Source organism: Oculina patagonica, chromosome 9 (genome assembly GCF_052425735.1).
Source record: "Oculina patagonica isolate OP01 chromosome 9, crgOcupat, whole genome shotgun sequence".
NCBI classification, from domain to species: Eukaryota; Metazoa; Cnidaria; class Anthozoa; order Scleractinia; family Oculinidae; genus Oculina; species Oculina patagonica.
Window position 1 is genome coordinate 19647258 of NC_135766.1, and position 26381 is coordinate 19673638.

General features: G+C 33.3%; 2 protein-coding genes across 2 annotated transcripts; both read right to left on the minus strand.

The window, feature by feature from the left end:
• Positions 1-2808: 2808 nt before the first annotated feature.
• Positions 2809-22933, minus strand: LOC144666631 (uncharacterized). The gene is made up of 2 exons (XM_078528028.1): positions 21614-22933; positions 2809-3257 (listed from the first exon to the last, which is right to left on the minus strand). Exons 1-2 carry the CDS (start codon positions 22931-22933, stop codon positions 2877-2879), a joined length of 1701 nt encoding a protein of 566 aa, XP_078384154.1. The 3' UTR covers positions 2809-2876.
• A 780-nt stretch (positions 22934-23713) lies between these two features.
• On the minus strand, positions 23714-26165 carry LOC144666632 (uncharacterized). The gene is made up of 3 exons (XM_078528029.1): positions 26129-26165; positions 25304-25399; positions 23714-24016 (listed from the first exon to the last, which is right to left on the minus strand). The coding sequence occupies exons 2-3, from the start codon at positions 25370-25372 to the stop codon at positions 23714-23716; spliced, it is 372 nt and encodes a 123-aa protein (XP_078384155.1). The 5' UTR covers positions 25373-25399; positions 26129-26165.
• Positions 26166-26381: the final 216 nt, after the last annotated feature.

Below are 26381 nucleotides of genomic sequence, written 5' to 3' on the forward strand. Positions count from 1 at the left end.
TAAAGCAATTAACTAGTACATTTAGCGAGAGTTTTATTTCATAAACTGAAAAAATAAGTTTTCTTTCCCTGTTTAAGGTTCAGTTTCAAGACGGAAAAGAGTGTCTTGCGATCAAGGAACTCTACAAAGTGTTAAAAGACCACCGAAATCCCTTCATGCAAGAACTGGTGTTAGCTTCCTATCAGCGAAGTTATGTAGACGAATTTAGTCATTTGCCAGCAATGTCGCCGCTCTCGTCACAGCAATTGGAAGATTGTGGGACTGAAAACGTTGTGCGAGTCACCCTGGTAAACCCAAGCTTTCAGCCATCACTGGCTAGTGCAGTAGAGAAGATGGTGGAGTCAAAACTGCAAATAGACAGGTTCGGTTTCAACACGCCCGAAACCACTTTAACATCTGGCATCGAAGAAAAACGCCTCTCGGACAAGCTAACAATCCTAATTAACGACATCACAATTGCCATGAAGAAACTTAGCTACGCAAGTTACAGAGGCAAAGTGTACAAGAGAGACCCCAGAGCCAAGTACACTTATTCATATAAGTGCGACGCCAGGGCTTTCATCAACAGTCTGGCCACAAATGAGCAGTTCAAGTCAAGACTTGTAAGAGAAATGAAAAAGATAACTGAGCTGTTATCTGATCCACTCTGCGAATTGTTCGAGCCACTGGTAATCGATTACGACCTAATAGAAGTCAGTGACGGAGTATGTTGGTCCTTGAAGAAACGTGCCTTTGTGCAATGCCCAATCCAGGACAACCAGATAGGCAAGATATCGCCAAGGGCGTTCTCTGTGTACGACTCAACCAAAGAGCCTGACCCCAAGTATTTTCGTGAAATACTAGAGAACAGTTTGACACAAAGTGAAGTGTCAACCTTCTGTGAAGATTTTCTTAAACTGTTAAATTACAGTCAGAAGAAACACAAAGACATGGTACCTTGCCTTGTGGGAGAGGCAAACAGCGGCAAGACGAGTCTTTTTTTCCCGATCCAGGGACTAGTGCATCATGGAAATATTGCTACCGTAACGAAGCAAAGAGCTTTCAACAAGGCCATGATAAACCCATTTACTGAAATAATCTTCATCGACGAAGCTGACGAGCACACCTTGGAGATTTCGGACTGGAAGCTTCTCACCCAGGGGGGATACGCCGCTCACGATGTCAAATACCAGACCGCAAGGGCGTTCATCAACAAATGTCCAATGCTCATCACAGCGCAACAAAAGTTGCAGTTTGGCACGGTTCACCAACCCGCCATGGACAAACGTCTGCGCACCTATTATTTTAGGAAACTGGAAAATCCGAAGAAGAAAGCGGTGGCGTGGTTGAGAAAGCACCCCATGGAGTGCGTCGTTTGGGCCGCAGAAGAAGCCAAACGCTGTACAACAGACACCGAGAGCGATGAAACGGACAGTGATGAAGAGAACGCACAAGATGAAGAAGGAAGTCTGCAACAGAAAGAAAAGGAAGATCTAAGAGCGCTGTCACTCACTGATCCACCAGTCAAAGAGACCAGACCCGGAGAAGCGGAAGCAAGTGACGAAGAAAGTTCTGCTGCTGGCACTGAGCAGTCGGACGACGACGACGTTACTGATTCCACAACAAGCGATGATGCCCTTGTCGAGTTGAGAGCTACCTTGAGCAGATTAGATCCGGAAAGTCTACGATACAGGCAGGTGAACCACATGCTCCGAGAGCAAGAACAAAAACTAACGTGGCGAAAAAACTATGCTGAAAAACTGCACCAGTTACGAAAAGAATCCCTCAGAGAGCGAGGCGTTAGCACCCAGACTGCAGATTTGTTGCCAATGGAACAAGACACGGTGATGCCCACACCCATACAAACGGAGCTGCAGGATCACTGCGACCAACAAAGAGATCAAGAAGAACGTGATCGACGTGAGAACGCGCGTGAAGCATTCAAAGGCGCCTGGCTAAGAAGGACCGAGAGAGAGCTCCATGACTGCGCAAAAAAAGTGCACACAAGCCCGGACCAAGACTTCAGAAAATCAATGCAAGCCCTCCTTGAAGTCCTGCAGGATAAACTGAAAAAACATCATGCCAACCTGGGAACATTGGGCACCAAAGAGGCCTTGGAAGAGAGAAAGCAGGCGTGCATCCAAATGGGGCTTCTCCGCGAGCGACACGCCCACTTCGTTCTGTCCGTCTTCGAGGCCCTCCCTACAGCCGAGGAATTGGGAGAGTCGTCTACGATGTCTTCACAGGATGAGGAACAAGAGCTGTATAAAACTCAGGTGCCGAGCTGGGAAACAGATCACATGGCGTTCCAAAGGACCCGGCTCCTCCAAGAACCATCACAACAGGGGACAAGAAAGCGAACACGTTCGCTCCACCAAACTGGAAAGGGTAAAAAGCCGTGCAACAACAACACCATCACGAACTACTTTTTAAGCCAGCAATAGACATTGAAACTCTTTTTTCAGTGAGGCTATAGTAATTTAAAAAACAAACAGATTATAGTAAAATTAGAGTTGTTAATCTAGAAAGCGGCTTAAACGAGCGCATTCCTTTAGTAAATCGAACACCATACTACTCTTACTGCTAGCGTGAATTAGTTGTTGTTAAAGAAATAGATTGTTGATCGTGAATATACATTGAAACTCTTTTTCAGTGAGTCTATAGTAATTTAAAAGAGATTATTGTAAAATTAGAGTTGTTTATCTAGAAAGCGGCTTAGTCGAGCCCATTCGTTTAGTAAATCGACCACCTTACCACTCTTACTACTAGCGTGCATTATTTGTTGTTCAAGAAATAGATTGTTGATCGTGAAAAGTAATTTAATAAGTCACGATATATTAAATGACGTTCTTGCTTAATACAAGTTGAAAATGTTAGTGTTGTCCTTGCCTCGGTAATTAGACTAGCTGCATTTTCATTCCAGCCCTTTTCTTGAGAGAGTCTGCCGTTCTTCCGTCTTGAAATTTGAAATCAGGATCCCTTAAAATTGCCGTCCACTGTCCAAACCCGTACTTATCAATTCCCTTCTTGAGAAACTTATCCTCGTCTGCCGTGAATTTCAACACCCGACGATAAGTTCTTTGAACTCGCAAATGGTCTGTGGGAGGGGAATCTTGATTCTTTTCTTGCTTTGATTCTGTTGTTTCGACCGGTGCGGAAACACTTGAGGTTGAACCGCTAAACCTCGTTTGCACTTCCCTATCCACCTCCGAGCCTTTCGTGCCTTGTAGCTTTTGTAAACACTCGTGAGCTTTGACAGCAACTTCTCGCGATCTTTGCTTTACTACATGTGCTGTCCCGCGTTTTTTTCACATACCCCTATAAAAAAAATTTAAATCAAATCTTGAATCAAAATCTTGAAACAAAATCTGAACACAAATCTTGATTCAAAATCTTATACCAAAACTTTTTACAAACCTTGAATCCAAGCGTAGCGTTTTATAGTATTTTATTTTTTAAATGCATGAAACTTTTGATCAAATATAATATTTTATTATATTTGCTCCTTGTCTTTACAACTGATCTGGAAATTAAATCTTTTTTACAGTGCTTACTCCAAAACTGTATTCAACACTTTATCCCAATATAAAATTCTCTTATACTCTTTTTTAAAAATCTTGCATCTTAGTGCGTTTAATTATTCCTTTTATCAAGTTGGATTCTAGTGCGTTTAAAATGAACGTCTTATATTACATTTTCAATATAATATTTTTGTATTTTTATCAGATTTTTGAACATGTTTTTATGTATGATCATATTTGATATAATACCGAGATCAGTACAAATGTTAACTAATCTATTTGATTGTTCCTTTTCACTTAATTGTAAGAAAAGTGTATTGTCTTTAATGCAATGTTTTTCTATGATATTCATCATCTCAACGAATTTTTCTTTGATGTAATTTGATGTCATTATAATATTTATTATACATTATTTTTTATATCATTTATACAGTGCGTTTAATCTGATTTTTTGTTGTAAATGATGCTGTTATTAATATGCTTTTGTGTCAAAAGATGTCTCCATTTACCGGATAATTTATAGTTATAATTATTGCAAATGACACAAAACCATTCCTTTTTAGATGCATATAAAGTCTTGGACCTTCTTTTTGCATCCATCTTGTCTTTTTCAGTAAAATATCTTCGAACTTCAACCATTTATATATATACTTTAGAAATTTTTATATATTTTTAACCGACAGTTATGGTAAATTTTTAATGTTATATATTTCTTGTGATTCGTTATTTTTTATATATATTTATGACTTTTTTAAAATTATGGTGATTAATATTTTATAGTTCAAGGTTAAACATCTGCATTATTGTCATGGTTTCATAATATTTGGTTCAATACAATAGATTCGAATGTTCTATTGTTTATATTAACTAACCAATCATATTACAATAAACTTTTATACAAACTTTTATATAAACGTTTGTCATAAAATAAACTTTTATTCTCAGAATTGATTCAAGATGCCTAAGTCAATAAGCACGAATTTTATATATGTTGTAGATCCTTCATTGGTATCCAACTATTAAAATCATCATTATATCCTTTCCACTTCACTAAAGCTTGTTTCTTCTTATAATCCCTCCGAATGACTTTATCAATTCTGAATACGTCCTGTTTTGCTTTTAACAGTTCAGGTTCATAAAAACTTCCTTGTATGTCTTCATTATTGAGATCTTTCAATTTGTAAGTAATAGGATTAGTGTATTGTATCTTATCGATGGTAAAAATTTCTTCTGTCCAGTTTGGCGTGTACCCTTTATCGAAAATATTTCTTTTATACTTCGATATTCGAACCTTATCACCTATTTTGAATTTCGGTTTCTGTTTTGATGTTTTCATATCACCGTATAAATTGAAATATACTAAGCCTTCATTCTTTTTCCTCGATGCTTCTACGGGTGTCATTTTAATGCTTGAGTGTTTGGTATTATTATACTGTTTTAACAGCTTGGGTAGCATATCGAGGTACGTCGTATTACCTTGAGCAGTGAATTGTTTCCACATTCGGGTTTTAATTGTCCTATTCCATCGTTCGCATACGCTACTTTTCTCTTCATTTTCGGTTGAGTATAGTGTTATACCATTCTTTTCCAAAAGCTCCTTCATATTTTTATTGTAATACTCTTTCCCTTTATCAGTCCAAAGATATTGAGGTTTACGCTCCTCTTTGAATATGGTTTTGAATGCTTGAGTTACAGTTTCACCTTTTTTGTCTTTTAGAGGCACTATCCAACCATATTTACTGAAAACATCCAGTACCATGAGAAGATATCTGTATCCCTTGTTCCATTTACTGAACTGTTGCATCTCAACTAAATCTGAGCACCAAATTTCATCAATATGGGTAACTATAACACGCCGTCGAGTAAAGTTACGCTTTATTGGTTTGTGTAACTCATCAGCTAATTTTTCTTGCCAGTTTTCTTCACCCGACGGCTTTTTACGTTTTTTGGCTTTTTTTTTTTTATACCCAATCCGATTTTTCTTTTACTAGCGATTAAAGCTTGTACCCCTGTTGTTCCCCATGGACGGTCTTTAAATGGTATTTTTGATATTCTCTTAAGCATAAGATCATCTGCCTTATGTTTATCAGCTAGTGATTTTGAATTACTGTAATCAATATCATGCTGTTGGCATATGCTATCTAGATTGTTTATTGGATCTCTATATTTAGGATCGTTAGATGCTAATCTTTTTTCTAATTTAGTTCCAGGTCCACAATAATTATACTTTTTGCCTGTAGGTGTTCTCATGTGTAGTTCTCCAAGTTTTGATAAGTGTTTTTGAATATCAAGACCCTTACCCTTTTTATAGTAAGCAACATTGTCTTTTACACCTTTGAGAGCTTGCCCTGCTAAAAGTCTTGCCATTGAAGCAAAGCTAGGTGATGGAGTTACGAAATTTGATGCTACATAGGCTATTTTATCAACTGTAGAAGGGCCTTTATAACGTGCAAGAGCCCCGCCATAATGCTCTTTGATGAATTTGCTTTTATTCTTTTTGCATATAGAACAAATCGATTTTTCCATAAGCCGACCATTTTTAGCTTTTACCTTTTTAGAGTTTATTGATTTGGTGTGTTTTTTACACGATAGACAATACGATTGACACATTATATATATTGATTAGATATTTAATCGCAGTATGTATTACGCCATTTTTTGGCTTTCTTATCCCAAATGGTTCTAGAGCATGACGGATCTTGATTCTCACTTGGAGATGTCCAAAACTTTTTAGTAAAAAAATCCGTTTTGGGGTTAAAAGCCCCTTTGGCAATATCGCCACTCCAGAATCTATCTAATGTTTCCTTTTTTGTACTCGGACTAATGTAACCAATAAGATCCTGAATTTGTTGAAACCCTGGAATCTTATCACCAATCTTTTTGTTAATGGTTTGTCCAACTCCTCGTCCTTTTTTCTCACTGACAAATTTGGTTTTAATGATTTTGCATTCTAAGCAAACGCAACGCAACATAAGTCTTCCGTTCTTTGATCTTACATATTGTTCAGAATTAGGTACGCAATTTGTTATTTTTCTTTGTTTCACACAATACGATTTCATATATAATATGATTACATATTTTTGAAATAATTGCTTATAAAACGTTCATTGTACATTGTGTCAGTCATTGATAATAGCATTAATATATCATGATACTCTCTATCATAAACCAATGCTTGATGCAAGAAATAAATACAATAATAGCCACAAAGTACTGATTTGATATTCTGATATTGTGTGTTATTATACAAAACTTGTTTTATCCCATCTTTCTCAGCTCTCATTTTAAATTCATTTGGGTATGGCATTCCGAAGCTATCAAAGTACCACAATATGTCTTTTTTAACACTAGGAACACAGGCAACCCAGTGACTACCAACACCTTCATAGCTGTCTAAATTAATGATACATGGGCTATGTTTTTTAGGCATGTGTTCATCTCTGCTGTATATCCCTGTGATATTAATATTTAAATACTTACACCATCTCATTAGATCATTGTTACTTAGAGCTTTTTTGATAAATGTAGGTTTTTTTACTTTTTTTTTGGTTTCAAGATCTTTTTTTTTTTTGGAAACACCAATCCGCCTTTAAGAAATTTATCATATTCAGCCCACGAACCAATAATTGGAGGACTCCTATAAGATAATGCATCTCTTTTAGTTGGTAGTTTGATTTTACCACCGTTTTTTGATCTTTGTTTCCTAATGATTTGTGGTGAATAATAAGGGTATTCTATTTGCATTCCTGTCCCTCCTTGAGGGGGAGTGACTTGAATTCCTTTTCCAATCACCTTTCGCATTTTACTTATTTGTGTTTTAGATAAACTCAATGTAATGCCTTTACCCTCACTTTTTACTTTATTATGCCGTGTTATTTGTCTTTTTGTAAGGTATAACTCAGTATTACCCTTCTTTTTGATCTGATGCTTATCAATCAATAAACTCACTTCACTTGAATTTTTGATTGCTCTGGCTAGCTTTTTCATTTGGCCTTCTGTTAAAGGAATATATGTTGAAATATATTTTGTGCTCATAGTCTTGCTCTATATATAATAGTGTTAGATTAAATATTACATAAAAATAAGTTCATTCCCAATTTTGTCAATTACAATTTTTTCTTCATAAAGAACTACAGCGTATATCATATAATCGTCAGTAGCTTGTACATTCAATCTGTAATGAAACAATAACTGTTTTGGATCATCAGTAACCGATTCCTTATGATTTCGTAAATTAAAATATATTATCGGAAATAATTCAGAGTAATTCTGTAAATTTAACTGCACTCCTGTATTATAGTCAGAGGTTCTGTATGCATATTCTAGAATGTCATTATATAATCTTGGTTTGTAATCACAATCATACTCTAGTTCTGGAGTAAAAAACGAAGTACCAAGTTGCAAACGGCAAGTTGAAAGTTTACATGCATTATCACCAGCATTTATTTTAAAAGTATCAAAAATAAAGGGATTTTCTAATTCATTATTTGACTTGTTTCTTTGCAGATATACAAAAACATGTTTTGCATTTTTAATAGCTGGTGTAATTTGATATATCCCAGAAATAGCAGTTGTTGGTGATGAATGTTTAATAAATTCTCTTAAATATGTCCATTTTGTTGTTGTTAAAAATCTACTATTCACTAATTTTTGTCCTGCTGATGTAAAGTTCAAACGTGGTAACCATAACTGAAAATCTAGAACCACATATCGTGTTTCAGCACCCCCAACTCTGTAAATAAATTCTCTATCATCATTTAGTGTTATGTTTAGTTCGATTTGCATAGGTGGTATCATTTTATCTAGTAGTTCTTGAAAAATGGAAAACCTATTCAACGGAATACACGCATATACGTCTTTTGATTGTGCGCACAATTCACCTCTTTTAATTGCTCCTACTTTTGGGGCTGTTGTCAAATTGCCCACTAATGCAGCTCTATCGTCAAGATACCAATTAAAATTGGTAGCTACTGTACGACTATAGTCATCAGAAAATTCAAGCAATCCTTTTATGAAACAGATTTTATGCAGGTCATTACCATCGTAAGGTTTTTTACCTCCTGAAGTTATCATAATGTGATTTATAATACTGGAACTATCATTTATCGTTGACGTTAGCACAGGTGTTTCTAGAGCATTGGCATCGATAGCTGTACCATCAGCCTTTTTTTGAAGTTTGTATTTGACGATAAAGTATCCGTTATACCAATCGAACCAAGAAGAACGATCAGTCATATTGAATATATACCCTGTTTTTTCCTGATATAAGCCATTTGCCGGCTGAATAATGGGTGTTTGCAGATTGAATCTGAGATAATCAACTTTTTCAACATTTTCTATGCTTCTGAAACTCATTTATATTATTAGATTAGATAATTTACTTCAATTGTGCTAATCGTTTCAAAATAAGATCCCCAGCTTTTTCACTTCTATTTAACACGGTTTTTAAACTTTTCTTTTGTGCTTTGATTATTGGTGATTTATTGATATCTTTTATCATTTTTTTAGAATATTGTCCGATATTTGATAAATCATTAGTTATTAAACCTGATCCTTTATGGCGATATTGATATAAACCTTTTTTAGGGTTATAAAATTTTGACCATTCGTATACTCGATTCATTTTATATTATTAGTTTAGATTAATTCACCTCTTTGATAACGATATGAAACGCCGTATCGATTTCATTTAAATCAATGGGACGATTATACGAATCGGTTATATATAGTCTGATTGAATCAATACTATTTTTATTAATTGGTGAAAATTTTAGTCGTCTTGGTTGAAGAGTGAAAGGGAATGATCTACGAATGCCTTGTGCAATGATACTAAAACAAAATAATACATCTCTGGATTCATCTGTCAAGGATCTGTTAGTCAAATCGCAATGAATACATATCATATCAACGCTCCTTGTTAAATCAGGTATTTTGTCACTTATATTACTCCCTGAAGTTAAAATTTTCTTTTCAAAACCCAGAATCAAATTAAAGTCTGATACAGATAGATCTAATTCATAATTTGGCTTTATGGTTATTATTGTTCTAAATAATGATAAATCAAACGTAACTGAAAATGGATAATTATCACCATCTTTACCAGTTGTATTTTTTAAAAAAGTATCAATGTCTGTATATGAATACATTCCATTAGGAAATTCAATATTTTTAAAACTTGTATCACTACCAACGGTTTTTCGATATCTTATTTTAGTATTAGTGAATGAGGATGCGATATTGTACCAACTATATGTCATCGTTATAATCTCATCCAGTGCCATTTCATAATTTTTATTTTGATCCAAGAAAAGTGGCTGTTCAAGATAAATAGTGAAATCATGTGCTTTCTGATTATAATTATTGGCTTGTCTTTTCGCCCTGAATGAACTAAGTATCAAATGCTTCTCCATTATATATATTTAAATTAGATAAAATAGTTGTTATAAATTTTTTCATAAAGACGCTTTGTAATTCTTTTCACTCTTAACAGTTCATCTATTATTGTAATACCTTGGTTTTTTAATTCATAACTCGTATTTCCAGCGGATATGCTTCCACAAATTATATCCAATTTTTCAATAAGTTTTTCAGGGTCTCTGTAATAAATAGCCTTATAATTATGGGCTAGACCACTGCCTTCCCACTCATCTTCTTCTCTATCAGAATCAGGCGCTGTCTCCCTCCTAATACCCTCTATCTTATCAAATAATGCTTTTTCTATAGCTGGTTTTTTCTTATATTTAGTTTTACGGGGGTCTTTTTTAATTTTTTTGATTTTTCCTGTAAATCCGAAGCTGAGAAAGGAACTTTGTTGTATTCCATTCTTTGCTTTTTTTGTCTAGTCAGTAACAGCTGATCTTCGATTCTATCAATTTTTTTTGTAAAATCTTCGGATAGTCCCGACAGCTCATCATATGACTTTCCTTCATATTTACCTGATTTGATAAAATTTTCACCACTTTTTGAGAGCTTCCCTAATAAAACGTTGACGCGACGCCTTTCTTCAGCTAGATATTTGCGTTCATTATCTAATTTCTTTTGATCAGCCTTTTTGAAAGAGCTAGGTGTCCATTCTTTTCTCTTTCGTTCTATTGAGGGTGGTAAATCAAAATCAGGCATTTCATCTTCATCTTCTGTTTGAGCTTCATCAATGGGTGGCGGTGGATCAAAATCGGGCATTTCATATTCATCAATTCATGGGGGCTTCAAATGGGATTTGAGTTTCATTAATTGGTGGTGGTGGTTCGAAATTGGGCATTTCATCACCCCCATCTTGGGGGCTGGTTCGAATTGGATATTCTGGAAGAGGGTCAAGCTCTTTTAACCCTTTATTATTCAACTTTTTGGTTGCTTCAATTTGTGTATCGAGACGAGATGTTACTGGTTTAAACATTTTTGCAAATTTAATTTGTCCTAATTCATCTGGCAATTTTGAAGACATTATTTGATTATTAATATTCTTGATTTGATTTTCAACTTCTTCTTTTTGGTTAGCAATTTTTTGCCAAGCTAATAGACTCATTTATATATATTAGTGTAGATTATTATCAATCTTTCATCAGTCTTCCAGAAGTCTTTCATCAGTCTTTCATCAGTCTTCCAGAAGTCTTTCATCGGTCTTTCATCAGTCTTTCATCAGTCTTTCATCAGTCTTCCAGAAGTCTTTCATATTATATAACTGATATATATAATATGAAAATACCAAATTATGACACTGAAGACGATAATAGTCTCGAACTTTAAACAAGTATACGATTTCATGCCAAATCAATGTTTTCGTATGCTACTTTGCGCTCCGAGTAATATGGGAAAGACTAATACTTTAATGCATATGATTTACAACTTTATTATATTTCGATAAAATATTATTTATATGCAAAAAATTTAGACCAGTCTAAATACCAGAATCTTATCAATGTGTTCCAACCAATAAGCGATGTAGCTGGTTATAACATTATTGAAGCTAGTGGGAACGACCAAATAATTCCTGTTTCTAAACTAAATGATGATAATCAAAAAGCTCGTGATATTTGACGATTATGTTTGTGATAAAAATCAAAAAACCATTAATCGATTATTTTATACAAGGGAGACATAAAAACTGTAGCGTGATATATTTGTGTCAAAGCTATTTTAATAACGAAAAAAGACATAAGACTTAACTGTTCGCATTTTTGTATTTACGAATTCCCAAGTGCTAATGAGAGGGCACTGATATGCCGTGAAAATCAGTATTCCAAAAGAGCTATACGAGCAAGCAACTAAAGACCCATTCAGCTTTTTATATATTGATAAACCACGTAAATTCATAAAAAAAAATTTCGATGAGATAGATTTAATCTAACATATTAACAGAAAATGGGGTACATTAATGACGAAAATGATTTTATGCATACCAAATATTCTCAAAATATAAAAGGCCAAAAGGGCGACTCTGGTATAGGCTTTAAAATAGATCATGAAGGTAATTTTGATTTGACTAAAAGAAAGCATTGTGAATTTGCATACTGATTTAACCGATGCTGATTTCGAATCTAATCGATATCCTTATGATTTGTCCATGGCCGTAAATAAGACATATGTAAAACAAAAATGCTTGTTTGTTGCCAAGAATGGGGTTGAAACTACTTTTGATTGCAAATCAAGGTAATATTCACAACACTGAGCAATGGTATGACGGTATGTACGTACCGACTAGTCTTGTATCAAAGCAATATGTTGAACGTAAAATGAGAGATACAGATAGTCAAAACAGAACTAAACAACAAACTCGCTGATAAAGCCGACCTTAGTACCAATAACGAACAAACATTTAATAGCATATTAAATGTTCCAAATTTCGATCAAGGATACAGCAATTTGTCTAACGTGATGAATAAAATGTATATTGATGCTCCAGAGACGTAAAAAAAGCTGATAAAATGTATGTTGACAATACTTTTCTAAAAAAAAAAACAGGTACAGCTATTTTATCCAGCAGTGTTCAGAGTAAGGCTTCGAAGGTATACGTTGACAGTACTTTTCTAACTAAATCCGTTAGTAATACCTTAGCTCAGAGCATACAAAATAGGTTAGATATCCATGGTAGTAATTCAATGCTAGCTGATCTCGATATGAACTCTCATAAAATAACAAATATAAAAACACCAAGCAATGATACAGACGCTGTAAACAAAAAATACATGCTTGATTATGTTGATAGCAGTCATATAACTTCCGTTGGTAAAGAAAACACGTTTGCCTAATATAATGACCGACAGTATCAATCAACTAAGCGAAGAGAATGATATCAAGCTTGGTAGTTTAATTGATCATCCGACTCCATACCACAAAATTAATACGAAAGTTGTAGACAGTAAGCTGGTACTTGACAGCAATAAAGGCTACTACTCAAGCAGATTAGGTATCAATGTATATAGTTTACCAATCAATCGATACACAATGGTTTTCGAGCTATTTTTTCCAGCTGAAATAGATCATGATAGTCTAGATATCGATATTGTTTCATCAATCGACAACATCGACAAATTAACTACGCGAGTTTATGATGGATATAGTCGAACAATAGCACAAATTAATAAATATCAACAACATCCTAATAATTATCTCTATGTTGATATCGTTTTAAAGATGAAATCAGGGAACGTATATGTCCCAAAATTACAAACATATATCGTGATTTATGGAATAAAAGGTTATCAGAGTAACGTTGATACTAGGATATACGATCAGCTATATTATGTTGAAAATGATAGAATAGCTTTCAATGCATCAATTGATATGAAAACAAAGGCTATTTATGGTATTGCAGAAGGTACTACTAATGACCAAGCTGTTAATTATAAACAGTTAAAAAATTTTCGGGACGATTTGAAGTCTGATCTTGAATTAAAAATGGCTAAAAAAAGAAACATCAGCTATTACCATAAAATTTTCGAGTATTTTTATGATCTAACGGATCCATCTGAATTCATCATGGCAGATAGTAACGGTGCTGTAGTGTCTGGATTAAATAGTAATCTTGTCTTTAATCCCACAAAATTGTTAGAAGATTTTGATCCAAAAAACGGCTTTATGAGTGGTTTCGAAATTAATTTAAATGAAAATGTCACTGAATCTGATGAATGGACTATATATATGGCACTTAAATATGACTATAAAGCCGGTGATAATAAAAGAATTAAAATAAACTTCGACAATGGTAGTAGTTTTGATTTTCCATGGGTGAAATTAGAGTCTAATCAGTTATCACTCGATTATGATTTAGATGTATCTTATGAGCAAATTAGAGATGTTTACATAGGGGTTTATTTGAATCTCTGGTATACTAAAATAAGGTAATCAATTTAGAATCGGTATTTGTAACAACGGCATTAGTCTCGATAAAATTTTCTCGGGGTATACGCTGAATGCATCTAGCCTTCAAATTTCTTCAGGTTACTATATACAAAGAATCGGTTTTAGTAAAAATACATACCCGATAAATGGGCCCATCTATCATAAAATTCAATTTTTAGATAAAACATACGATGTATTCTTTGAATAAATTATCTAACTCCAACGATTTTATCTAATTCACTTATATGAAAACAGTGAAATTGGTTAGCAATATTATTGATTCTATTGATAGATTAATTCAAAACATAAGGAAGCTGTATTACACAATAAAGAACAAGCGCAATGGTAAAATAACAAAATGATAAAGCAAAAAAATCATATATAACTAATATATATGACTAAACATCGAAAATGCATATTTACATGGAACCATATATCAAGCGAACTGACTGAAGAACAAATTATAGAATTGAAAGCTTATTATCAAACATATCATCGAAAATGTTGGGCTTATAAGCAGGCTGTTAAACGTTTCAAAAAATGGAAATTATTAGGGAATTCATTGTCTATTCTCTTTGCATCCGGCTCCATTTCATCAAGTATTGCTACAGGAGGTGTTAGTTTGGTTGCAATTAGTACAATAGCGCTTTTAATACAAGGCTGGATGCATCATCAAAATCTCGATTTAAAAATTCAAAATAGTACATATGCATATCAGAGCTACCAGCATTTACTCAACTCAATTAAAAACACGATGAGATGCGGTGATTACAATCCGTCTAGCGTCATAATTTCAATGAAGAACATTGACGATTATGTGACGGATACCTGTCCGATAATCGACAAGTACCTACGAAAATATGATAAGAAATTTATTGGATGATCCGATTTATTTCGCCAAAATTTAATGACAAAATCTCATTCCAATACAATCGATAATAGGCTAACGTTTTCTTGCTTTTGCTAATTTTGATAAATTCACAAGGTAGATTCATCATCAAAAAAAGCTGTTTAATTATGAATTTGGTTGATATAAGTCTTTTTCTACCTTTGTTTACAACAGGAATAGCGCCGGATTCGATAATATCAAACACTTTATAAATTCGATTCCTTTGATCACTAGTCAATTGTACCCTATTTTTAATACATAAATCGTTTAAAACAGCCTCGATGTGATATTTACGATGATATACCGATTCTCGCCGTATTCTATGCATATTTTCATAAAAATCAATATACTCACTGACATAATCATAACTATGAACCAAACCGCAATTTAGACAGACATCCATACCATTTATATTTTCTATATCCTGCTTACTACAGCATTGCTCAGCATCCTTGATACCTTTTATCAATAGTTGATCACAGAAAGGGCATATAGGTTCTTTTAAATTTTTTAATTCATCGTGGATTTCAGAATTACAAACCATTATATATATAACACACATAACTTCACGGCACAGCTGTGTTTGGCAGTAAATTTCAGAATAAACTTTTTGAGTAAACTTTTGAGTAAACTTTTGTGTAAACTTTTATGTAAACTTTTGAGTAAACTTTTTGAGTAAAATTTGTTGAAATATGATTGGTCAATAGAAATCACGTCATTAAAAACATTGTACTCATTAATCATTTATAACTTATGGCTAAAACCGTAAACTGAATAATTATGTATTTAATGTTGATCCTTACGAGGCCTTCCCCGTCGTCGTTTCTGGTCTTCAGGTATACACTTTAAACGTACATGATTTTTGTCTTCATTTGATATGTCTGAAGATAGCATTTTAATAATACAAATATTTGTTTTAAGGATGCTCTGAATACAATACATTTTATTAATGAAGGCTATATCATTCGAGCTTTGATCAGATTCTAAAAGGTGTTTGATATTTAATGTTATATCAGTCATTCTATATATATATTAAAGAAAATAATTATCTGTTTATATCTAAACGCACTATAACAGTCACATATATAAAGACAAGTTATGTAACATATATTGAAGAAGGCTATAAGGCTGGTTACACAGTATTGATATGATACTGTTATTGTTGTTGATGACAACCAATAATATTTTATTACTGGTTATTTTTAAACGCACAATATATTTATAGTAAAAGATATAAAGAAATATCATTTATAGTATAATAAGAGAAAATGGGAAGAAATTTAAAGTATGATAACGACGCTGATAGAATAAACGCTATCAAAAATTCAAAGACTAAGTATATGTTAAATAAACGATGGAAATGCGATATATGTAATTACGATAGTTCATTAGCAGCTAAATGGACACATTTGAAGTCAAAAAAACATATCAAAAATGCTGTTATCAAAGCAATAGAAGATGATGATAGATTTGAAATAATTGATAATAACAATACACAATAAAACACTTTCATGCACTTTAACAATGACTAAATATATAAATATATCTAGTTATTCAAAAACATGAAATTAAAAAAAATAAAAAAAATAATTTTACTATAAACACTTAAAGAAATACTAATTTCATATAGTATAAAAAAAATGAAAACAAAAAAATTATCAAAACCCGCTCTCAAAAAACGCTCTCAAAACCCGCTAAAAAATAATACGATCTCACCAGAACTCGTATTATTTAAAAATATATTCTCTAATAATATTAATATGAATAAAACAAATCAAAGCTATTTGAAAAAATTATCATCTCAATATTTAAAAGATGCCAAAGCTTTAGGCCATAAATGGAAAGATTTATTAAATAAAAAAACACGTCAGAATGTAATAAATGATATCAAATATCACAGAAAGATAAAACAAATCATTACAACAGAACTAAAATTAAGTAAAATACATGAAACACGAGACAAACTATTCAAATCAAAATACGATAAAATACAAAATATCGAAAAACAACACAGAGATAAAAAGACAGATCAAATTATAGAATCTGAAATGGAGCAATATTCTTTATTTCTTGCAAGAAAAAGTGAACAGAATATATCAAATGCAAAAGACAAATACAGACAATCGTTTATTTCTTTATTTGAAGAAAGACTGAACAAAATGGATAAAAACACCAACATATCATTAACTATCGATGTAAAAATAATAAATGATATACTAAATTCCGAAATTCAAAAATCGTATGGTCCATTTGAAACAATAATACCAAAAGATATATCTCATGAAGACATGTTAAAATTCAGTTTATATACCATTTTACAATCAAATATAAATATGCTATCGGGAGAGCATATTACACACATAAAATACAGTTATATTGTATTGAAAAAGAAACAATTTATTAAACACAAAATGGGCAATCTTAAGCTTGTAAACTACTTGTTAAAAGACCAAAGACCAATTAAAAAGCATGGAAATAATACATGTGTTATAGATTATATATGGGATCAAGTTAAAAACAAACAAGGATTTAAAAAGTATGATTATAGCAGATTAAGAGATGAAATAAACGAGTACGTCCTCGATGGTCCAAGAATAAGCACATATGAAATTATTAAATGGAGTTCAGCTTGTCATCCAAAGTTATCTATTCATGCTTTTGACAGTCAATATAAAAAATTTGTATCTCATATTGCAAATGATTGTATTTGTAGCCTTGTATATATAGTAAAAGACCATCATTTGTGGCCTATAACAGATGAAAATTTAAAAATAACCGCATCAAAAGCTAATCAAGGCAGATGCAAAAACCTATTAAAACATATGGCAGAATTCAAATGGAGTTCATATCACGAAAATATACTAAAATTAACTAATATAGATGAAATAAAGTCAATTACATGTGAAAATCAAATTATTATATTACCAAAAGATACAAAAATGGCCATCGCAATAGACCTATACACAAAAAAATCTAATTACTATGTCGAGTACATGCATTGGGACAATAATGGTGTTTTGGATGGCTTTATTGATCACAATCGTAATATGTATGTACTTAACAATCAATATGACGAAAGAAAGAGTATATGTGACAAGTTGTTTGATATATACAAATCGGATGATTTTAGATGGTATAATCAAAGTTTTACAAGCATATCTTCAGCTCTTTATAAACAATTAAATGGTTATATACCGGAGTCATCTTACAATATCAAAACACGTCAAATTCTCGACGAATATTACCCAAGGGCTCTTTTATTTGCTACTACAGACGAAATAACAGACGAAGATATATCGAAGTTAGTATCTATTGATATATCTAAGTGCTATCCAAGCATATTATTAAACAATTCATCACCAATTCCCATATATACGATTCACGACGATATCGAAGAGTTTGACTATGAAGACGATTTAAATGATAATGGAGAATATTATATCGATGAGTATATGTTAAAATGTTTTAATGCTCCAATTAAAATTGAGGCAGGTTTTTATAACAAGGATCTCATAAAATATCTCATCGATATGTTAAATATGCCGAAGAGCCAGATAAAATACAAAATCGTATCAAAAAAAGCATTAAAACCAGACACTTTCAAAGGGTATATCGAGTATATGTTCAATAATTTTGATGAAAAGGAAGCAAAAATGATGGTAAATGCTTTTATAGGTAATTTAGGACGCAAATATAACAAAACAAACAATGGTTTTATTTCATCAGATATTGATACTATTTTATGCACTTGGACTAGTGCTTTAAACGAAAGTAGAAATATTACAATATACATACATACATACATACATACATACTTTATTTAACGTGGAAAAAAGTACACACTTAGCTGTTAGCTAGTTTACAGGTGCTCCACGATTAAAAGTTTAATATTTACAAAAGTATTTACATCAAAACAAAGGGTATAAAAGTATTACATCAGACTATTTTAAAATGGTTAAAAAAAAAAAACAAACAAACAAACAAACAAACAACAACACCATCTAGCTAAATTAAGATTCCTAAAAATATATATATATAAATATAAAAATCCTATCTAAAAGCGATAAAATATAATTATTAAACATTGAAATCAGTTTGTCTAATCTTTTTCAAAAAGTCTTTGAGCCTGCCATGGAACGAATTCACGAGGTAGCATGTTCCAGTGCCCGCTACGCCACGACTTAAGACCATATCTGGTAGTTACAGGTAGGAAAGAAAAACCGCGAGATTGTCGCTGTTCTCTTTCAGTTATAAGATTTGAAGCTGGAGGTGCCCTGCCTTGAATAATATTGTTCACAGTCAATAAATATCTTGAGTGCGACGATTTTCTAAGGTTGATTTTGATCCGATACGCCGCATATCAAATTACGATGATATATTTCTTATCAAAGAGACTAAGATTGAACGATTAATATCGGACTATACAAATATCAATCGATTCGTGATATCAGGGGCTATATTAAAATGTCTAAAGCTATTAAACCAATGCTATGATGATGAGAGTAAAATTATTTCAATAAATACTGATGGATTTCTCATACAAAATCCCCGAGTTTTATTCAAGCACAAAAAAGATATCAAATTTGATATAAAATGCATAGGAAAAGCATATGTGACTGATAGTAGTTTTTCTTACTTTGAAAAGAGGTATCGAGATAATATTGATTTGACACAATATAAGGATTTTTTAGGAGAGGGAGCCATATACAATGGAAAAGCTGGAACAGGAAAAACACAAAAACTTTGCGATTTAGTCATTAAAGAGGACAAGCCATTGGTACTCAGCTATACAAATAAAGCTATCGAAAACGTCAAATCTAGATTAATCAAAAATAATGTCGATATCAATAAAACAAATCAATATTGCCATACTTTCGATTCATATTTTTGCGAATGGAAAAGAAGAGATATGAGCTCTCTTGAAGGAAAAACCCTTTTTATTGATGAATTTTCTATGGTACCTAACCAATATATGACCTTGTTATATCAAGCATTTTTAAAACATAATATCAAAGTATTTTTGTTCGGAGACTCTTTCCAATGCTCACCAGTGGAAAACGGATCTCAGATATCATATGACTATGTAAAATCATCTGCTATCAATCAAATGTGCCCAAATATTGAAACATTAAAATATATCAAGGGCTGTTCTCGATATGATGTACCTGCTTACAAAATGCTAAACAAATTTTTAAAAAAAGGTAAAATATCACACAAGTTTGAACAAATAGATACTACATTAATGAAAAACATTTGTTATCTAAATAAAACACGAATAGATGTGAATAAACGTTGTTGTGAAAATTTTTGTAAGGACAAACAATATTACAAGGTAAATTTCAATTATAATAGCAAGAAAGAATCTTATGTAGTTTGTAAAAATATGCCTCTAATAGCAACATCAAATATCAAGGACAAAGATATATATAATACAATGCAATTCAAAATTGAAGATATCAAGGAAGAAAGAGAAACCACTTTATATTACATAAATGATTTTTGGTTTAACCAAAAAGAACTTGAGGATAACTTTATTCCTAGCTTTTGTATTACTGTATACAAATATCAGGGCGCTAATATCAACGAACCGTATAACATATTTGATACTAATAGGATGTGTAAAAAACAGCTTTATACTGCTTTATCGCGGACTACTAAATTAGAATATATTAGACTAAATAACAACGATCTGAATAGTGTTTATAAAATAAGAAAACAACCCGATATTGAGCTAATTAATTCACGAATAAATAGCTTGTATAGAGATGGCAAAATATATATAGTTTCATTTAACAATGATAAAAAATACATTGGCAGTACATGTCAGGATATAAAAACACGTTTAAAATGGCATTTAACTAATAAAAACAGCCAAGTATATAAATTGAAAGACCATGATCCGATTATAGAATTATTGGTAAACTGTCCATGTCAGGATAAAAAATCTCTTGAAAAAGTAGAAAGTAAATATATCGAAGAATATGCTACCAAATACGGAAATAATTTAATAAATATAAGAATGAATCCAATAAAGAAAAAAGTTAAAAAGATTGAATATAAAGTACAAATAGAAACTGAAAAAGAATTGCGATCAAGAATAGCTCAATTAGATGGTAAAATAAAGATAAAAGACAACACCAAAGATAATTATTTGTATTATGACTGTAATATAAACAAAAAACGATACAGAACAATAGCCAAATACAATGAAAAATCAAGGGATGAAGCACATAACACAATAAGCGAGAAAAAGCATGAATTAATAAAGAGTTTAACAATAGAATTTTAAAAGTATTGATAAAGCAATGTATCCAAAATTTAGAAAAATATCAAAATACAAAAAGAGGAACTGTAAATTATATAATGTATATATATAAGTATGGATTCAAATAAATCAACACAATATTCAAAAACAGAAATAGAATTGTTTTTTAAAGAAAGAGAATCGTTTTTTAAAGAATTAAAAGAGCTAAAAAACATTTTAAGAAAGGATGAAAAAAGATATGAAAAAAATGTTGAATCAAATGAAATCAAAGCAAGTTTAAACGCACAATAGAATTTGTGTGAAAAAGAGTATAAGAGAATTTTATATTGGGATAAAGTGTTGAATACAGTTTTGGAGTAAGCACTGTAAAAAAGATTTAATTTCCAGATCAGTTGTAAAGACAAGGAGCAAATATAATAAAATATTATATTTGATCAAAAGTTTCATGCATTTAAAAAATAAAATACTATAAAACGCTACGCTTGGATTCAAGGTTTGTAAAAAGTTTTGGTATAAGATTTTGAATCAAGATTTGTGTTCAGATTTTGTTTCAAGATTTTGATTCAAGATTTGATTTAAATTTTTTTTATAGGGGTATGTGAAAAAAACGCGGGACAGCACATGTAGTTGCTTTTGATAGTGAACTTTTGCAACGGCAGAACTGTGTTTTTGGTCTTCTGATAAAATACGTTGCTCCTTGCTTGTGAGCAGATCGAGGCTTTGCGTTTCGACAATTTGACGATAGCGCGTCGGATGAATGTACTTTCCGATTGCATCAAACACTAGTTTACTCATGATGTCGCCCAATTTGCTGTGTTGTCCTCCATTTCTTGTGACAAGTACGTAGTCGCACTGTGGTTTCAGCAATGGCCTAACGAAATCGATGTAGCTTTCAAGCACCTGCATGCTTGCATCGGTCAGAATCAATGAGTCAAATCCATACTTGCTGGCCGTCTTAAACTTTTTCTGGTGAATAAATCCTCCGTTCTCCTTTGCTGCTTTTACCATGTCCACGGTCAAATACTGGTAAGTCATAGGCCGAGATCCCTTCACCTTGATGAACAAATACACCGCGACGAATTTCGTGGCAAATGTTAAGTCCGAAGGATTAACTTGACCTGGAATAGTTTTGCATGTCTTTACGGTGTTCTCGTAACGAGGTAAATGAAATGTCACCACTTCTAACAGTTCTTCCATAGTTGCCCAGTGTCCCCTAGCATCCAAAGTTTCAATGTCTAGATCTTGTGTCCACTGCAGTCTCATCATCTTTGCCACTGTCTTGCGCGCTCGTTTGAGGTACAACTCTGTTGAGGACAAATTTCGAAGAACTGTGTCTGATGCGCCATTTATCTTTCTGAAGTCGATTAATTCGGAAATCGCATCAATGTAGCCCAATCGGCCACCGTGTCCGAGTTTGCATTCATCTTGCAAGTAGTCGATAAACTTGAACAGCAGACTATGCGAACACAGGCTAAAATCCAGCACTTCAAAACTTAATTCCTCTTCATCTTCGCAGCAAAATTTGAGAAATTTGAAACACCTCTTGACTATCTGCTGGGCTACATGATCTTTCTTGCAACCCCCACCACTTCCCGTCAACCATTTCACAAACGATTCGCCAATTTTGCTGGAAACTGAAAATGAAGGCAAAACTCTGGTAGTTTGTACTGTGATTTCACTCGATTTAACATCACTGGCGCCTTCTTTTTCGTATGCATTGAGCATTCCCAGATCAGGTTTCTCGTCAAAGTAAAAGAACCAACTGTGCTTGGTATTCACATGTTTTCTGCACCCTCTCTGACTTTGAAAGCCATCATGGTCGCACACTTGTATTGGGCAATGATACAATCGGTCGGTTTCATTCTTTTCCAGGTGAAGCCGCTTTGGTTTGGGCGATGCTCCATCGATATTTGACCAATTGATTTTACACTTCTTGCTCATTTTATCATTAAGGTAAAATGGTCAACACAATCTCCTAGAACTGAATTTCTTTTCCAAAAAAATACAACGCACCGATTACACCTTAAGAAACTTCATTCATGTTTAAACTTGGCAAGGCGTGCCTCTTCTTGCCTGCCCTCATTACTATTGTGCAAAATTCATGACACCCAAGATTGTGCCCAGCTTGCCCAAGCAGGTCTATGCGCGCCCCATTGTTTGTCTTCATTTCAATGGACAATATAATTTAGGAACAAAATGGTCAAGTAAGCGCAAGGAATTCGGAACCAAAGAGACCTGAATTTGTTCCTAAATGAGCAGTTTAGGAACAATACGTTCCATTTACAAACAGGAACTCGGAACAAAACGGTCTTAAATTATCAATTTGGGAACAAATCGTTCCATTCACAGTTAAGAACTCGGAACAAAACGGTCCTAAATTATCAATTTGGGAACAACGCGTCCCATTTACAGATAGGAACTCGGAACAAAGCAGTCCTAAATTATCAATTTGGGAACAATATGTTCCATCAACAGTTGGGAACTCGGAACGAAATGTTCCTGTTTTATCTTAGGGTGAACGTTTTGTTCCTAACTTTATAAAAAGCTGGTCCTCTTAAGGTTAACAGGAACACAAATATGAGGAACAAATTATATTAGAGGAACGTTCCTAAAGAAAAGATCGGAACATGCTACAAAACTTAAAATCAGTTAAAAACGGGCAAAGATATAAATTACAAGTCACAAAACAGTTAGTTGAGCGTTTAGGTAAAATGAAAGCAATCATCGAAATTTGGTAAACTCTACCGCAATCAAAGGCTGTAAAACACGCAGTGAAAATTTTTGGGAAACGTTAAGGAAGAAGAAGAACAACAACAACAACAACAACAACAACGCGGGGAACGAGGGAACGCGCTCTTCCCGACTGGAAATTCCCAACGGAAATTTTCCGAAATTTTTGTAAATGGTAAACACCCAATATATTTTTACCTTGCTGACAGCGGTATCCAACGAACCCATAAGGGCATAAGCACTTGTCAGGTAAAACACAGCGACCTCCGTTGACACACTGTTCCTGGCAAATGGCTTAAAAAAAGAAAAGAAACAAACGCCTTAAGAAATCTCGTTTTTCATTATAAGGGTAAAGAATTTGAAGCGCTTCTGTTAGGCTTTTGTACATTATGCTTTTGTTTCCCCAATAAAATGCTCCACCTTAATGCCCCACTAAAATGCTCGGTCCCCCCCAAAAAAGTCGCTAAAATGCTCGGATAATGCTCATTATACAAACGGTTTTTTTTAATTATTTTCAAAGTTTTTAACATGGCGTTAACTGTAAAAGTGTTGCAAGTAACAACAACAACGTATACAAGTTCATAAATACAGCCAAAAAAATCATAATCCTCAAAATCATCTATGAGGCTAAGTACAGAAAGTAGTTGACTATCTCTAGAAAGCTATTTGTAGTTGAATTTTGAGTTTAAGTCTTCATTTTCTCTAAAAAAAATAATTTCGTTTTTTATTTTCTTGGAAAAAAAACAATTTTCCTGGAAAATGCCACTAAAATGCTCGAATAATGCTCAATGCTTTTGCCTCACTAAAATGCTCGAAAAAAATGCTAGCATAATGTACAAAAGCCTAGGCTTCTGTCAAAGAGTATGGAGCTTTTGTGCTGCGATACCTGCAAGTTGCCAAAATAGAAGTAGTCCTGCGATGGACTAGCATCCCATCCGAGGGAGAGTAGCAATACTAATAGAAGCTTCATGCTACAGAGACCGGGATAGGATCAGGGCGAGGATGACCACTTTAGCTAGAGGGCGGATTTCGTCCCGGGGGGGGGGGGGTTACTCCCTATAATGGCTATACGGGGAGGCTCCGCCCGAAAGGGGACCTTTTCAGGCTTAAGGTATATGTAAGGGTAGGGATTTTACAAGTTGGTATACGAAGGGTATGGAAGTCTGTCATTTAGGTATTTAAAAGGGCCTTTACTTAAAATATTTCGAACAGACGCAATTTACGGTTGTATTATTTTAATGTATTAAGCGCTACGTGAAAATGACAAGAAAACGTCCTGTTCTAAGTTTATGCCATGTCTTTAGGTTTATGAAAGGGGTACCCTTTTCAGTGAAAGGTATACGAAGGGGTACAATTTCTGTCAAAATGGTATATAAAAGGGCAAGGGGTCAGAGCCGGGGCGGAGCCTCCCCGTATAAAACTTTTTTGAGTGCCGTCTGTTTCTTTATTGCATCTTGAAGGAGTAAACAAGGTCAATGCGCAACACATAGGGAGTTGGCGCTTTCCATGTATGGAGAAATAGCTCTATAACCTTACTGTTTTAATCTACATCACCAGCAATAGCAGACTGGACTGACTTACGTGACTGACAGAACTTTCCAGTGAATCCATTTTTACAGGTGCAGTTATCTTTATTGCATGTTCCACCATTATAACACAGCACTTTGCACTTATCCCCTAAAAAACGAAAAAGACGCAGTATGAACAGCGTACCACTAAATACCTTATTTTAGAAAATTAACGCTCCATGAAATCATAGAGGGTAACATAAAAAAGTAAACATTTACTTTTAAATTTGTGGTGCTCACTTAAATAAATCTTAAAATACAGTTAAAATACGTTAAATAATCAATTCATATACCAGAAAAAAAATGCAATACAGAACTACAGGCTATATAAATAACTAAGTAAACTAACTAACTAATTAACTAGCTAGCTAAGTAACTAAATAACACTCAACAGACTACTTAGCGACTTAAGTTGGTGAGACTGAAAACGACATTTTACAGGAACGTAGCAGCGACATGTAGCAGAATCAAAATCATAACATAAACACACAGCAGCGACATGATACAGCGGCACACCCCACCGTGGCAAAATGGGACATGTCGCTACAACGCGTGTCCGCTACATTTTTTGTGTTGGTACATGCATGCTGTCACTTTTTTACCTGCTACATGTCGCTGCGTTTAGAGAGGAACGACCTATCTTTTTTATGTTTAGTTATTCAATCTGTTTTGGCGTGGTATTATAAAGTCTCTAAGAAAATGACCGAAGCGTTTCGCTTAAACAATAAGAACAATTGTTATTAACCCAAGGCGTTTTTGCACAGTTCTTTGTTTCTAATGACTAACTTGAATAGAATGCGCTACAACGAATGATTCCAATTTTAATTTTTAAACTTACTTTTCTTGTTTTCCAAAGAAGTCGTCTCAGGAACAATTGCAGCTGTGTAAAAAAATATCCGTTAGGTAGATAAGAAGCAGTTAATAATAACAGTGTTAAAACAAACAACAGTAAGTCTTTTTTTCCTTTCCCTAACGTAACATAATCATTCCCTTTCCTCGTTCCTTCAACCTTGCATACAACTCAAAGTGCAATAATTAAAATTATAAATTCGACGTGTCGATATACGATTTAATAACATGTTTAAGGGATT

What these genes read in the sequence shown, in the direction of transcription:
- LOC144666631 (XM_078528028.1), bottom strand. Translation starts at nt 22,933, where the DNA reads ATGAGCAAGAAGTGTAAAATCAATTGGTCAAATATCGATGGAGCATCG. An exon ending in ACTATCAAAAGCAACTACAT is followed by an intron (nt 3,258 to 21,613) that starts GTGCTGTCCCGC and finishes CATGTAGTAAAG; the next exon opens with CAAAGATCGCGAGAAGTTGC.
- LOC144666632 (XM_078528029.1), bottom strand. Translation starts at nt 25,372, where the DNA reads ATGGTGGAACATGCAATAAAGATAACTGCACCTGTAAAAATGGATTCA. An exon ending in TGGAAAGTTCTGTCAGTCAC is followed by an intron (nt 24,017 to 25,303) that starts GTAAGTCAGTCC and finishes TCTTTTTTTAAG; the next exon opens with CCATTTGCCAGGAACAGTGT.